Below are 13,887 nucleotides of genomic sequence, written 5' to 3' on the forward strand. Positions count from 1 at the left end.
AGCATCAATACACATCAGGGAAAAGGTGAGATAACATAGCTTGCTTTTTATTATTTTGAGAGAAGGAATCTTCTCCTCGAGCAAGTCTTTTTTTTTCAATAATTTTGTTTTAAAAACAAGACTCTTTTTTGTATCAAGAGGATCATTACTGCCATACGTGTTGGAGGGTTGCTCTCATACTGCTCTCAATACAAAGAAGCCGCTGGCAGTGGATAGTCAAGAAAGCGTAATAATAGTTTCGACTTGCGTGCCAAAAAACATTTGTGTCGCTTTTCCTAAGTAATATGCTGAAAATATAGCTTTTTACAGAAAAGCAACCTCGATATAGTTAGAATTCTTCAAATGTTATTTGTATTATATCAAAAATCATTCACTGTCTCTGATATTAATTTATATATATCAATGATCTTTTCGAGGATAAAATCTAGGCCAATCGACGCCGAATAGTAGCTGATTACTCAATGCTTATATTCTTAATAAAATTTAATTTATATTCCTGACTGATATTTTGAGATTTTTTAAATAAATGTTTTGTTGAAACATGCTATTAAAGCGTGATAACTTTTAAGCGTAGAGGGAAAAACGCAATAAATGAATCCCACGCGAGAAATTCCTTTAGATACTTTCTTTAACATTTTTATTTTATCTTGATCCGCTTACGAAATCCTTCATGAACTTTCTACCAACAGGTAGAAATTTAAAAGAAGCTTGATTTGGCTCATTCATTTTATCATTATTGGAACAATTATGTTACCAATTCCACTTTTAAGCCACATCCGTTAAAAAGAATAACAAAACTTTTTAAACATTTGAAAAAATGTGAACATCACGTGCCAAAAATGTAGCTCGAAATCATGAATTATCCGTAAACTGACGTCATCTTGAGAGAAGTATTTCACAAAAACGTTTGATGATAAAAAAAAATCTTTGTTTTGCAGAACAAAGCCGACGAGACGATCTGGAAGCGTTGGGCCACATGTTCATGTATTTCTTGCGTGGTAGTCTACCATGGCAAGGATTGAAAGCGGATACTCTAAAGGAGCGCTACCAAAAAATTGGCGACACGAAGCGCGCCACGCCAATCGAGTCGTTGTGCGAAGGTCATCCCGAAGAGATGGCAACGTATTTGCGCTACGTGCGTCGCCTTGACTTCTTCGACACGCCCGATTACGAGTACCTGAGAAAGCTCTTCCAGGACCTTTACGACAGGAGAGGCTTCCTTCACGATGGCGAATTCGACTGGACCGGCAAAACCATGGTGGGTCCAAAGTGATGATGGCTCCTCCAAAAAGCATTTCCTCTCTTTATCTCAGTTCTCTCCCTTTTTTTCTTCTCTCACTCTTCTTCCATCTCGTGTGTATAACCTGTCTTTGTGTGATGAAAATTCTCTGTGTCAATAAACTCTTTATCCCAATTATGTCTCTCTCTGAGCATGCGCATGAATTTTGTACGGGGATGCGCTAAGCAAAAATACGGCAAGTAAATATAAAACTAAATCGCTGCGTGTGGAATGACAAGGGGGGAATGTCGATTGAGCTTACCGATCTTATTTTTGAAATTTGCATGCTGACCAAACGTCCTCTAGCCACCGAACTTTGCACAGCTCAGAGCCTTGAGACAGGCACTGCCATCAATATCGGGAAAACAAAGTCCGACAAGGTTGGTGTGAATCTCCTTTCTTTCGTTCAAGAAATTCTCTTTGTGCTTTCATACCAACAGTTTTTACAGCTTCGAAGGCTCGAGATATATATGTATATATAAGACCTACTTGTTTAACGCACTGTAGTCACGCAAGTACGTTATCTGCTTAGATGTAAATCCTATCTCGTTTTTTGTATTTTTGTTTTACGTAACTTACTACTGGTAACTTTGAAAATGCATTCTGTAAGACTTTCAAAACTGTATATTTGACTAATTCAATGGTATTGTGCATTTTTTACAGTCGACACCAGTGGGATCGTTGCAGACAGGCCAGGAGATCGTAGTGTCACCAAATCGGGACAGACACCCGACGAATTACAAGGTAATTTTGACGGCTAATCACGGCTCTGAGGCAGCATGCACGTCTGTATCTATAACTCTATATACATAATCTTTTTACATAATTGACCTTGGTTTGTAAATATAACCGCATGAGAATCTGAAATTAATTGGTAAGAGTTTGCGAGAGTTCTTGTTTTGTCTTCATACTACTGGCATCCATGATAATATTTTGTAAGATAAAAAAGGAACCAGTTGTCTGAATATAGATTGCTTTTCTGTTCATTTGTCATTGCACTCGCGGGATGAAAAGGAATGCGATGATTTTGAAGAAGACACGATTCTCATGATGAATGAAATCTGTTGCACGGAGGTGCGGGGCAATTACGTAAGCTCATTGATAAAACACGATAGACGATTATTATTCTTTTTTAAATAGTAGGCTATAAAGTATGGAACGCTAGTTTATACATACTAGGTGTATATACGTAAACGTGTTTTAGACTATGCGTAGCATTAGAATTTTTATTCTATGACTTAGAAAGACTATTCAACAAACGACGAGCATCCAATAAGAAAAAAAGAAAATACAACGAAACAAAAAAAATTAGTTCTTGACTTTTCTTACTTGGTCATTGACTAACTCGCATTGGTTTTGCGACGCTGCATCGTGCTTGTTGTTTCCCGCAGGACGCGGCTGGCGGCGGGGTGGGACGAGGGGGCGGTAAGGGGGCAGGTGCCACGTGGCCCGACCAAGTCAAGCAATCGGGCACCGGTGGCACCTTGACACCCGCCGATAGACACGGCTCCGTTCAGGTGAGTCCACGCATACACACACTATCCTCTGGTAACGATTCCTATACATATATTCAATATCTCAAGATTTTTTTTTATCTGCGATGTTTTTTTTTACAATCAGTTTTTTTTTTACAATCAACTTATAATGTTTGTAAATACTTTTCAAATACTTAATTTCTTTTCCACAATGAGTATCGCATCAAGACAGAGGAAAATTTCATAGGGTGACTGACAGTTTCAATTTTATTCAATCCTAACATATCCTTTCCTATATCATTGAATAAAAACTCATTAAAATTCGCTTCTAATGGAAAACATACTTCATTACAAATGGTTCTTGTTATTATATTTGTTCGTTTATTTAACTGATCAGTTAGTATACCTTTGATAAAAATTATAAATGATTCGTTTACGCGACCAATCGAGATTAGAAAGTATGTCCACTGCAAAAAATATCATCAGTGAATACTTTATTTTATGGTATAAATTATTAATGTAAAATATTGGAAGTTTTACTTAGTGCATAGTCTACCAAATGGTTGGTATCAGATGTTCAACGATTTTCACCTTAGTACTACATGCATTTTACGTTTAGGCAAGAACAGATAATTTTGATATTATGCTTTTCTTGGTTTTTGCTGTAGCATGTAACGATTGCCATTGCATATTAATTTTTTAATAATTTTTTAAATAGCTGTTTTGTTTTGCTATTTTTTCCCATTTTTTTTTCAGTGCTGTTCGATGCAAAAATTAACTACGTGAAATAAGTCATGTAATGTTATTTTTATTTAGCTTGCTCTTATCGTTTGTTTGTTTGTTTCTTTCTACTATTTATTTTCTATTGAGTTTTCAACATTGAATAAAAATCACAAGTCTAACTAAACTGACGTAGTCCCGCTTTGTAATACGTATATCCCTAACTATAATCATCAGTTATTTACGTAGAATAGATAACGTTTATAATAAAATAATGTATAATGTGTTATTTTTGTGGAATAAATGAATCGTATTGAATGAATTTATTACTCAACAGGTCGTATCCTCAACAAACGGAGAACTGGCAAATGACGATCCAACTGCTGGCCACTCAAACACACCAATAACTGCACCTCCAGAAGTGGAAATGATAGACGAAACCAAGTTAGTATATTTTTTAAGCTACTTCATTTTGTCTTTTTAATGTTTTTTACTATATGCGTAAGTTTTTTTGCTTCGCTGTAAATTTTATTTTTTTTAACTTTCAAAATCGTAAAATAAAAACTTAATAATAAAAATGTTAATTAGAGAAAATTTCAATATTTTTTTCTTGACAACAACAGTAATCTATTTTTTTTTTTGAATTTTTTCTTTTTATAGCCTTTTCAAAAGAGATATTGTAGTATCAAATGATAACAAAGAATTGACACCAGAACAAATGAGAATAGTAGTTGAAACACACGCAAGATTACTAAAAACTTATCCGTGGCCAATTAGAGATTTTCTTTTGACAAATATTGTTATGAAATTGAAAAAAGATAATTATTTTATTTTACCGGCATTAAACCGGTAACATATACTTCTACATCGATCTAATTTTATTTGTCTGTTTTTTATTATTTTTTTTTTCGAGCCTGTAAAACTTTCAAACCTGTTTATGGATTGTAGTATTTTTAATCATGAAAAGCAACAAATTTATTTTAATTTTTTATTGTAAAATAGTTAGCAAGTTTACTGTTTTAGCGTTTGAAGTATTAAATTGAATAATTGCGTGCGATTTACGTCATTTTTACTAAAGAGAATGTAAGACAACAATGTGCGTCATACCCATCCTTTCCATCTTCCGTTTCCGATATATATATTTTTTAAATTTTCTTTGAACTTTTCTGCATTGAGTTATGTAGAACATTTAGCTTTTATAATAAATCATTTACTGAATATTGCAACACTTGTAGTTAAGTTATTCCTGCACATTTCAGCATTATTCATAATATTCAAAGCCTTGTACACAATGAGATATCGAGCTTTTCTTACGCGATAAAAATTAAAAAAAAATGTAGACCAAAGTTAACTGCACATGAAAAGTGAGAAAAACTTTAAACTCTCGTCCAGAAACGCACTGTCATTTCTTAGTAGGTATAGAGTTAAATTTTTAAAAAAGAATCGATCATCTTTGAAACAACAACGAAAAATTGATATCCATCATCTTAGTCATCAACATCTCATCGCTTGTTACATATTACTTATGATTATTCTGCCTGCGTCAAGTAAGCCAGAGTAGCGCGTCCTAAGTCGCATTAGTATTTGCTTCCTTTCCAGATGCTGCTGCTTCTTCAAGCGAAAGAAGAAGAAGGCTGGTCGGCAAAAATGACTGAGTGTGGCCGTAGGCACCAATGCGGTACAGTGCGCGGATATGAATGTTGGCGTGGTCCCCGAGCACTATCAACAGTATCACCATTCGATCAGCGGCGGTGGTGGTGGACGCGAGAATGGCGGTGACGGAGGTGGTTATGCTGAGCCAAGGCGTAGTGGACGAGGACTGATAATCCGAGGTGGTGGATGCGATACGGAACGCGAGGCTGTGACTTTATTGCGTGCAAGCAGCCACTCGGCTTCCCGTGACTCTGTGCTTCACACGACTGTTACTCTCACGCCGACACCTACGCCGCCGCCGCTGTCCAACTGATCGCCGCAGTTGTACTCCACGTCGACGATCTGCCTGCACTCGCGACAGATGCATTGATTATCAAATGTTCACTGTCATCATCGTTATTATTATCCATTAACTATTCTTCTCGTTTTTTTTACTACTATTACTATCTACTATCTATTACTACTACTACTACATTTTACGGTTAACTGCTATTGTATTCTTATCCATTATTTTATTATTTTTACATTTACTACTACGAACCGGACCTTATTGCAATTATTCATCGTCCTATTCATGGTCATCGATCGATGAACGTTGTTGTAACTCGCGCGAGCGAGCATGTAAGAGATAGAGAACGTGTGTACACCTCTTTTACAAGGTTATTGCCGTTCCATGCTTACGATATTGTGTCGTATAAGCGAACAAACCAGCGCGCGAGGCTCGACGTCGCGTATCGCATGCACACCCACAACAAACACACACAAACACACCCACTATACAAGACGTTGACGGAAAAATAACTTAATTATCTGATGCGTGCGACGAGAAATGCTTCTCCGCGCGATACGCTATTATCTTGCGCTCTTCTCTCTCGGGAAAAAATTTAGGAAAGTATAAATATTATATATAAATGTAAAGCATAAGAGATATAAAGTGCGTGAGTGCTGCATATGCGTGCCTGAGAGATTGTACGGTTAAACGTGGAGCCAAGAAGCATTTTAAACGCCCCCACCGACGCGACCCACTTTGCGCGGGCTAAGAAAATAAGAGAGAGAAAGAGAGAGTGAGAGAGAGAAAGAGAGAGAGAAAGAAAGAGAGAGAGAGAGAGATAGAGAGAGAGAGAAATATTTCATCATTTTTGTCTTTTGTCTCTTCGATGGTGAAAATACATTAATTCGAAAGGAATTGAATTGCAGGCATTTTCCTTTTGTCTAGACATATTAATCCCGCCGCTGAATACACACTTGTTGATTTGATTCGTAATTAAGGTACAGATCAAATTGCGAATGCGACGAATTTTCTGATGCTTTTTTAAATCACGGAAGGTATCTTTTCCCCATTCGTCTTACTTTTTTTAAAAATGGAAGTTTGTTAAGCACGTGCGACTTTGACAGAGCAACTGGCGAGAGAGAGAGAGAGAGAGAGAGAGAGAGAGAGAGAGAGAGAGAGAGAGAGAGAGAGAGAGAGAGAGAGAGAGAGAGAGAGAGAGAGAAAACAAACTACTGCGATCACAAATTTGTTTCTAAAAAACACTTGCGTTCGAGAATGTGATAGCATTATATATGTGGGCTCAATTATGGAAACCCTCTTTTTGTTTTCAACTACACTTTGATACCATTGACTACATCGTACTGTTAACTTTTGCGTATTATATATATATATATAGACTAATGGATGATGCAAATTTTGCCTTCTACGGAAAAAAACAATTGGTAATTACACGTTTGATTCGAGAGTTTCTTGTATGGAACTTTCAAATTGATCTTTACAAGCCGACTCGATTATGTGCATTATGAAGGCTTTATTAACGCTTATGACTCGGGAACGAAAAAAAATGTGTTGTATGATTTTATACACCAATTTGTAGTTGGCTTTAAAAAAAAGCTTTCAGCAAACAGTTATCGTACTGCCTTGATAATAATGATTGTGGAAAGGAAAATTTTTGCACAAAAATTTTACAAGTACAATTGATAAAAAACACTTGCGATAGAGTGTTGTTTGTATAAAAAGAAAAAACAAATAATAAATAATGATAACTAAACATGTCACGAGCGTATATAATACCTACATAATGATGACACACATTTAGAGCTAATGCATTGTAATAAATTGCCTTTTATAGATGTCTCTTTATAAATCAAGTCCAAATAGCTGTGGATTATCCTACCAACAGCAAATCGATCAGAAGAATTTGCGATGCACCCTGATATGATAAGCGAAAATCAATTTAAATAAAATGATAATGTATAAAAAAAATTAACAAATTAGATGATCCGTGGATGTTATTGAAAAAGGCAGGCAAAAATTGTTGTTTCACTTATTTTGTACATATTTAAGTTTCATTTGAAGATTTTGTGATTGCTGCATGAAATTTTAGGACAATTAATTTTTACGATAGCCTGAAAGAATGTATCAAAATGTAATTACTATAATTGTCAATATCATTATGATTATATTTACTTAATTTATGTACATAAACAAATACGAAATTCGATTAGTTTCATTCATGCATAAATTTTTTTAGAGTAATTATTGCCTAAGAATGTTATAAAGCGGAGAGCGGTATGCATCTAGATAACGCGAGACTGAAACTAAAAAGCAAATTTTACAGGACCACAAAAGGATGATGGTAAAACAAAAGATCCATTTCCCAAAAACTACGTTTCATATCCGTTATTAAATAAGTCATTGTTTTTACTTATGAAATTTTATGGACTATATAAAACTATATAAAGTAATATAATGATACGTTTTCGAAAATGTACACCTCTCTCCTCTTTTTTTTCTTAATCTTTATACATACGTACACGTAGTAAGCTGTGATTGGTTCTGGATGTTAATTTTTAATTATTGCGTTCTTAAAAGACAAAATGTTATTTAACGATTAATTTACGCAGAAGTCGAATTGTTCAATGTGTAACACTGACAGAACAGAGGCACATACGCGGCGCCAAGTCGCTCTGTGTATCCTTGTAAATAACGTCGTTGTGTTGCAGATGCTTAAAGAGTAAAAAGAAAAGTCGCTAAGAAGCATTCTGCGTATTTTTGTTTACAGATTGGATCTCAGATTCCCTCCTACCTTTATATAACTTTATTTTTTTCGATTTTTCTATTTGCCTTATTGTGTGTTCGGTGAGAATTTCCTTTTTTATTGAAATTATTAATAATGAATAATCGTAGTTTAATGAACTCGCAGAGAAACGCAACGTATTAAATTATTTCAGTGTATGATTATTTACTTACAAAAAAGTTTCTGGTAACTTTTAAATGTTTTTGTTTTGATTTATAATTTGATTCCTTTGTCCATCCTATTTTATATATATATATATAATTTCAAATCACAAAACTAAATAAATAAATTACTAATTTTTTAAAAGATCTTATGCAACAGAATAATTACATTCCATGCTCAATCAAACTAATTAAACTAAATATTCCGAATTCCATCATATGATTGTTATTAAAAAAAATATAGCCATCGCTAACTTTCATTGATAATACATTTACATATTTGACAACGTATACTGTAAACCTGGAATCAAGCTGAACAAGTATTTTTCTCCGCGTTTCTTTTGTATCGGATTACAGCTTTTCGAACAGTCGTGCATACTAAAGTTGTTCGGTCTTTGTCATTAGTAATATTTTTGCCTATTACGCGTAAAATACATCTTGAAACCTGGGTGTCAGGTTTCACAATACGCATTTTACGAACTTAGGCATAAAATAGTATATTAACCACAGAAATGAAAATGGCAAGCCCTTAGCACGTATTTAACCACCCAAGTTTTTATACTTGTTATGGACTTGCCAATACTTTCTTGGTTAATGTACTAAATTAATATCGGCTCTAACATCAATAAGTATCATCAAATCCTTGACATTCAGATGTTATTTTGCGAATTGAAAAGCTGTTTGATCTACACCGATTTTAGAAAATAATTAATGAAAAATATATTCTATGAAGTTTCTTTGCTACGTTGTATAACCCAAATTGTTGTATCAATCACCTCGAAAAGATTTCCTCTTTTAAATTTTAGAAAATTCTAATAGATACCAGTCCTTGTTACGTATTTTTTTACATAAAACCGTAATCTATCTAAACGCACATTTGTTGCTTGAATTAATTTATATAAGTACGATTACTAGAGCTATATTATTGAAAAAAAAGTGTTACATCCAGATTAAAACTGCAATTCTTCAATCGGCCCATAAGAACCTATTTAATTACTCAGGGTTTAACATATGAATATCAATGATTTATTTACACGATAGTTAATTAACAGATAAAAATATTTTATTCAAACAAGTTCAATTATTCACTGTATAGTGCAGAGGATATTCAGTCAATTTTAGATCGAACGAAGTTTTTTTGACTGAATCTCAATAGCTTCAACAAGTCCTTTGCCAAGAATATAAAAATCTTCGATCATCGCCGATACGTTCAAAACTAACTTTTGGTCGTCGTTGAACTTTTGACAACTTACGTTAGAAACTTTAAAATCTTTTGGCTGAAGAGCATCTGGTTTCAACAAAACGCCAATGATGTTTCCCCCATAAGTATCATGGAAGAAAAGAGCAAATTCTTCGTAAACCCTCTGGAACAAGATAATTAAGAATTTTTTTTTCATTTACGCATGTTAACAAATTAAAAACTTACTCTTAATTCTTTCAAATACTGTGCAACAGGATCGAAGTCAACAATGGGTATCTTTGTCTCGTAGTGTATTTTGAAAGGATGTAAATCGAGTTCTGGCAGAGTCTCATCAACGCATACGGCCTCATATCTTCGTGAATTCAATGAGGTCTTCAACTGAATCAAACAATCGTATGCCGATAATGGTGGAATGAAAATAGATTTCCATTGTACGCCAGTTCCGTTGAAAAATTGTATTTCGAGCAATCTGAGAGATTCTTTTGCCAACGCACTAATTCGATTTAAAATAAGTGTAGTCGGCGCTTTCTTAGTCCAAATACTCGCTTGCTTGTCGTAAGGAGTGCATATAAAAAGGGTTGGCAGTGTGTCACGCGATGTTCCGAATAAATTTTCAATTTCTACGATCTCTTCACCTATAACAGTTTTTAATTTTTTGCTCGTTTTTCCTAAAAGAATTGCGATCTATTACGTTAAAAAGTGAAGTTCAAACTCACGTGTCATTTCATCATTGAAATTAACAATGATTGGATCGGTGTGCCAGTGTTCATTAGCAAAGGCTTCGAGGAACCTAAGAAAGACCACTTGTGGCATGTTAGATGGTATGTATGGTTCGGAATTGAGATAGATCGATGCGAGAAGTAACTCTACGGCAATATCCGGCATGTGGGAATTGTCGATGAGTTGGGCTGCGAGCCAACGTTTTACCAAGCAACAGGCTGGTCCAAACGACTGATGCTGACAGTGCAATCTGCAAACGGAAATTTATCGGTTAATTGATTCATACGTATGACATATTATAATTATGATTTATTTCTCGATTCTTACCCATACAGTGCACCTGTAAGTTTTGGTAGATGGAAAAGATCCCGTTCTAGAGTTAAAGATTCTTCGTTATCGCGGTATTTTATCACGCCATCTGTGTCCTTTACTCGTTTAACTAAACTAATTTCTTTTTGAAGAGCTAATTTTAGTCGGAAAACGAAGCCATCCTAATAAATTAATAAAACATAAAATAATTATTCCATAAAATAACCTTTTCAAGATTATTGAAATCAAAGTATAAGAAAATTTACCTTCATGATATCAATGTGATTCATAGAACCGTGCACCAAAATTTTACTCTTTGTTTCTTTGTAATATTTCCTAAGTGAATCGGCAATCTGAATATAAAAAGCGGATTTAGTCATTCGCAGAGCTTCAAGATCATCTGGCCATTTTCCGCTTGTAGATAACTGAATTGTTGCTTCCACTGGAGCAAGGTACAATGGCACTTCTTCGACTGTCGAGCTTTCGTTGAATAATAAATGCATTTCACCGTCCACGATGTTCTTTTTATCTGATCTACGAATAGTTGCCAGAGGTGGAAAGACTTCAGAGTAACGGAATAATGAACTACACCCTTGAACTCCATTGATTGATAATGGAAGATTTGTAAGATTTATACAATCATTTTTAAGCGAATCAAAAACGTTGATTACTTTGAGAGAAGCTTCTTCAGGGCTATAGTAAAACTTCGTTATCTTTACCTACAAATTAGATACGATAAATTTTAATCAAAAATTGTTTATTATCTTAAAGTAGTACATGGATTTGTGCAATTTTTACCTTTTTCAACTTCAAAAACTGCTCTACTTGGTTTGAGAAAATAAAGTAATGTGACTTTTCAAACAACTTTAATTTCTCTTCTAGTAAAAACTTGATAATTTTTTGAGGGATTCCACGTAAAAGTGTACGAGCTGTCTTTTCCTTTGCCCATAAGACAGTTTCACAGGTATTGCCGTCTTTAAATCTACGAATCTCGCATTTGTTTCCCCAAAAAGCCCTGAATTGTTTGGCCTGTAATACATTTTTTTCTTACTAAATACTCATAAGAAAAGAAAAATTATTATGAAAATCCACATACTTCCGGTAGATTGGCTACTGGTCCCTTTTCAACATTATAAAAAGCACGAGTTGGGTCTAATTGTATTCCTATGTAAAGTCTCTCAAGATCGTTTGGCATTTCTTCATTTATACCCCATTCTCGAACTTTATGAGGTAAGACGCTAATGATACTAACTCTGCTAGTTAGTCCTTTCTCCAAAAGTTTCAAAATGAGTTTTACTGATTGAACATATTTATTGGTCCCGTAATTGAGTTTATCTGACTCTGTAGAATGTGCTTCTAGAATATTCTCCAAAGCTTTCACATTGTGCAAACTGTAAAATATATCTAATATTATACTATTCCATAAAAAATCAAAAACCAAATATCAAATCACTTACCAAATCATCATATCAAAAGCCTTGTAGAAAGGTACTTTGCGCATAAATAATATTTGAAACCCATTGAATCGTGTATTATTCAAGCAGTTGAGAGATTGTTTTGCTTGATTTGCAACCCATTTAAATGTATCCGCAGAAATGTTGGCTGCTACATTATGAAATCCAGTAAAATCAATAAAAACGCAATCATAATGTTTGTGATATTCTTCGATACGTTCTTTAATTTCTTCTTCTTTACAAAGGCTAATACCATCTTTACACCAATCACTACTTGCTGCAACGGATAATTCAATTACACCAATGAGTAATTTTAAGAGGACAACATAGTTCATCAGAAAAATTATTGATTTATAATACCTAAATATAGCCAGGTATTCCTAACTATCTGGTAACTGCTCATGAAAATATTCAACTTTTTCTCTATCAGCAAGTACAGAACATACATTGTTATAACATGACCATTGAAAGATACAAAATTATTACAAAGCTCTCTTTGTTTTAGCCAAATCTTTAAGAGTATTATACCATCTTTAATATTTGGATACTCTTTGATTAATTTATTTATTTGAGAAGTTGTTTGAATTACAGTAAGATCTTGCATTACTATAGCATTATAGTACGGTGTTGGAGAATTCACATCTAAAACAAGAAATTATACTTATCAAGTTTAAACTTTAAATAACTTACTAATATCAGTAAAAATTTTTTACCTTTATTTTTATCAGTTGCCTTAAAAAACCAATTAGGTCTAACATTATTCTTCTCAGCAGTAAATTTATTTGGTAAAAAAGTAGATTCTTGAACTGCTGCATGAACATATACAATCATCTTTTCATTCAAATTTCCTTGGGGTATAATTTTTAGAATGGGATTCCAATGATTTCCAACAAAAGACTTTGATTCAGCAATCTCTTCATTTATCTTACTCGCAAGGAAGGCTAAATATACAGCTTTTTTCCTTATATATCTATAATTCTTACTATCTATTTTTGAAAACATATTTTCAGGCATTTCAACAAATATATCAATTGAAATATTTGGTCCGATAATAGTATCTGATGAATATGATCCTCCAACAATAATACTTGAAGGAGGTATGTACTTGAAAATACCTACACAATCATTAGGTAGTTTTGTAATTGGGACTTTGATATTGCACTTCTCAAAATATGTATCGTCCATCAACTAAAAAAATTATTGAATGTTACTCTATGATTAAATCACACAAATCTTTATTTTCACCTTACCTGAAATTCATTTTCACTTTTTATTGCATTTACATGATTTTTGAATTGCTCAAACCACGTAGTAAAAAGGTTCTTATATTTGTCCTGTATTTTCACCGCTTTAAGAACTTCTTCGATTTGTAAACGAAATAGATTTGAATGAAACAGATTTTCAGTTTCACTTAGTTGATTCAATTCTTCTGCAGTTGGTTGCTTGAAAAAACGTTTATCAAATTTCTTTTTTTTCGTTGTAGAAGAATTATTATTATCATCATCAACTATTAATTTTCGTTTTTTACTGTTCAGTTCAAAAGACTGATCTTCATTTTCTTTTAAGTCATTTTCATTTTTAGATTTTTCGTTAGTTTTTACATTTTTAGTTAACTTAAGATTAACTTTTTTCTTTTTTTGATCATTCATTTTGGATATTATTTTTCTGAACGCTACAAAGTAAAAAATATAAGTATTACAAAATTTTTTAGGTTAGGATATTTACACAAGATTCTGAGGCATTCAAACAATGTAGTGTTTCTGTGTTCAGTCTCTATACGAGATCACTTCCTGACTACCCTGACTGCCTTGAGGACGCCATTCGACCACGCTGCAGTGCTCCCC

At 33.7% G+C, this 13,887-nt stretch overlaps 2 protein-coding genes across 2 annotated transcripts; one reads left to right on the forward strand and one right to left on the reverse strand.

Moving 5' to 3' along the window:
- The first annotated feature begins 6 nt into the window (after positions 1-6).
- On the forward strand, positions 7-6,610 carry LOC131674289 (casein kinase I-like). The gene is made up of 7 exons (XM_058952881.1): positions 7-25; positions 939-1,258; positions 1,943-2,023; positions 2,294-2,368; positions 2,671-2,796; positions 3,812-3,918; positions 5,074-6,610. The coding sequence occupies exons 2-7, from the start codon at positions 977-979 to the stop codon at positions 5,123-5,125; spliced, it is 723 nt and encodes a 240-aa protein (XP_058808864.1). The 5' UTR covers positions 7-25; positions 939-976; the 3' UTR covers positions 5,126-6,610.
- Positions 6,611-9,441: 2,831 nt separating this feature from the next.
- Positions 9,442-13,806, reverse strand: LOC131674285 (nucleolar protein 6). The gene is made up of 11 exons (XM_058952876.1): positions 13,294-13,806; positions 12,757-13,231; positions 12,404-12,685; positions 12,047-12,320; positions 11,686-11,980; positions 11,388-11,618; positions 10,856-11,308; positions 10,608-10,771; positions 10,277-10,530; positions 9,786-10,195; positions 9,442-9,723 (listed from the first exon to the last, which is right to left on the reverse strand). The coding sequence occupies exons 1-11, from the start codon at positions 13,690-13,692 to the stop codon at positions 9,478-9,480; spliced, it is 3,483 nt and encodes a 1,160-aa protein (XP_058808859.1). The 5' UTR covers positions 13,693-13,806; the 3' UTR covers positions 9,442-9,477.
- Positions 13,807-13,887: the final 81 nt, after the last annotated feature.

Source organism: Phymastichus coffea, unplaced genomic scaffold, assembly GCF_024137745.1.
Source record: "Phymastichus coffea isolate CEN01 unplaced genomic scaffold, Cenicafe_Pcof_1.1 PCOF00225, whole genome shotgun sequence".
Taxonomy (NCBI): domain Eukaryota; kingdom Metazoa; phylum Arthropoda; class Insecta; order Hymenoptera; family Eulophidae; genus Phymastichus; species Phymastichus coffea.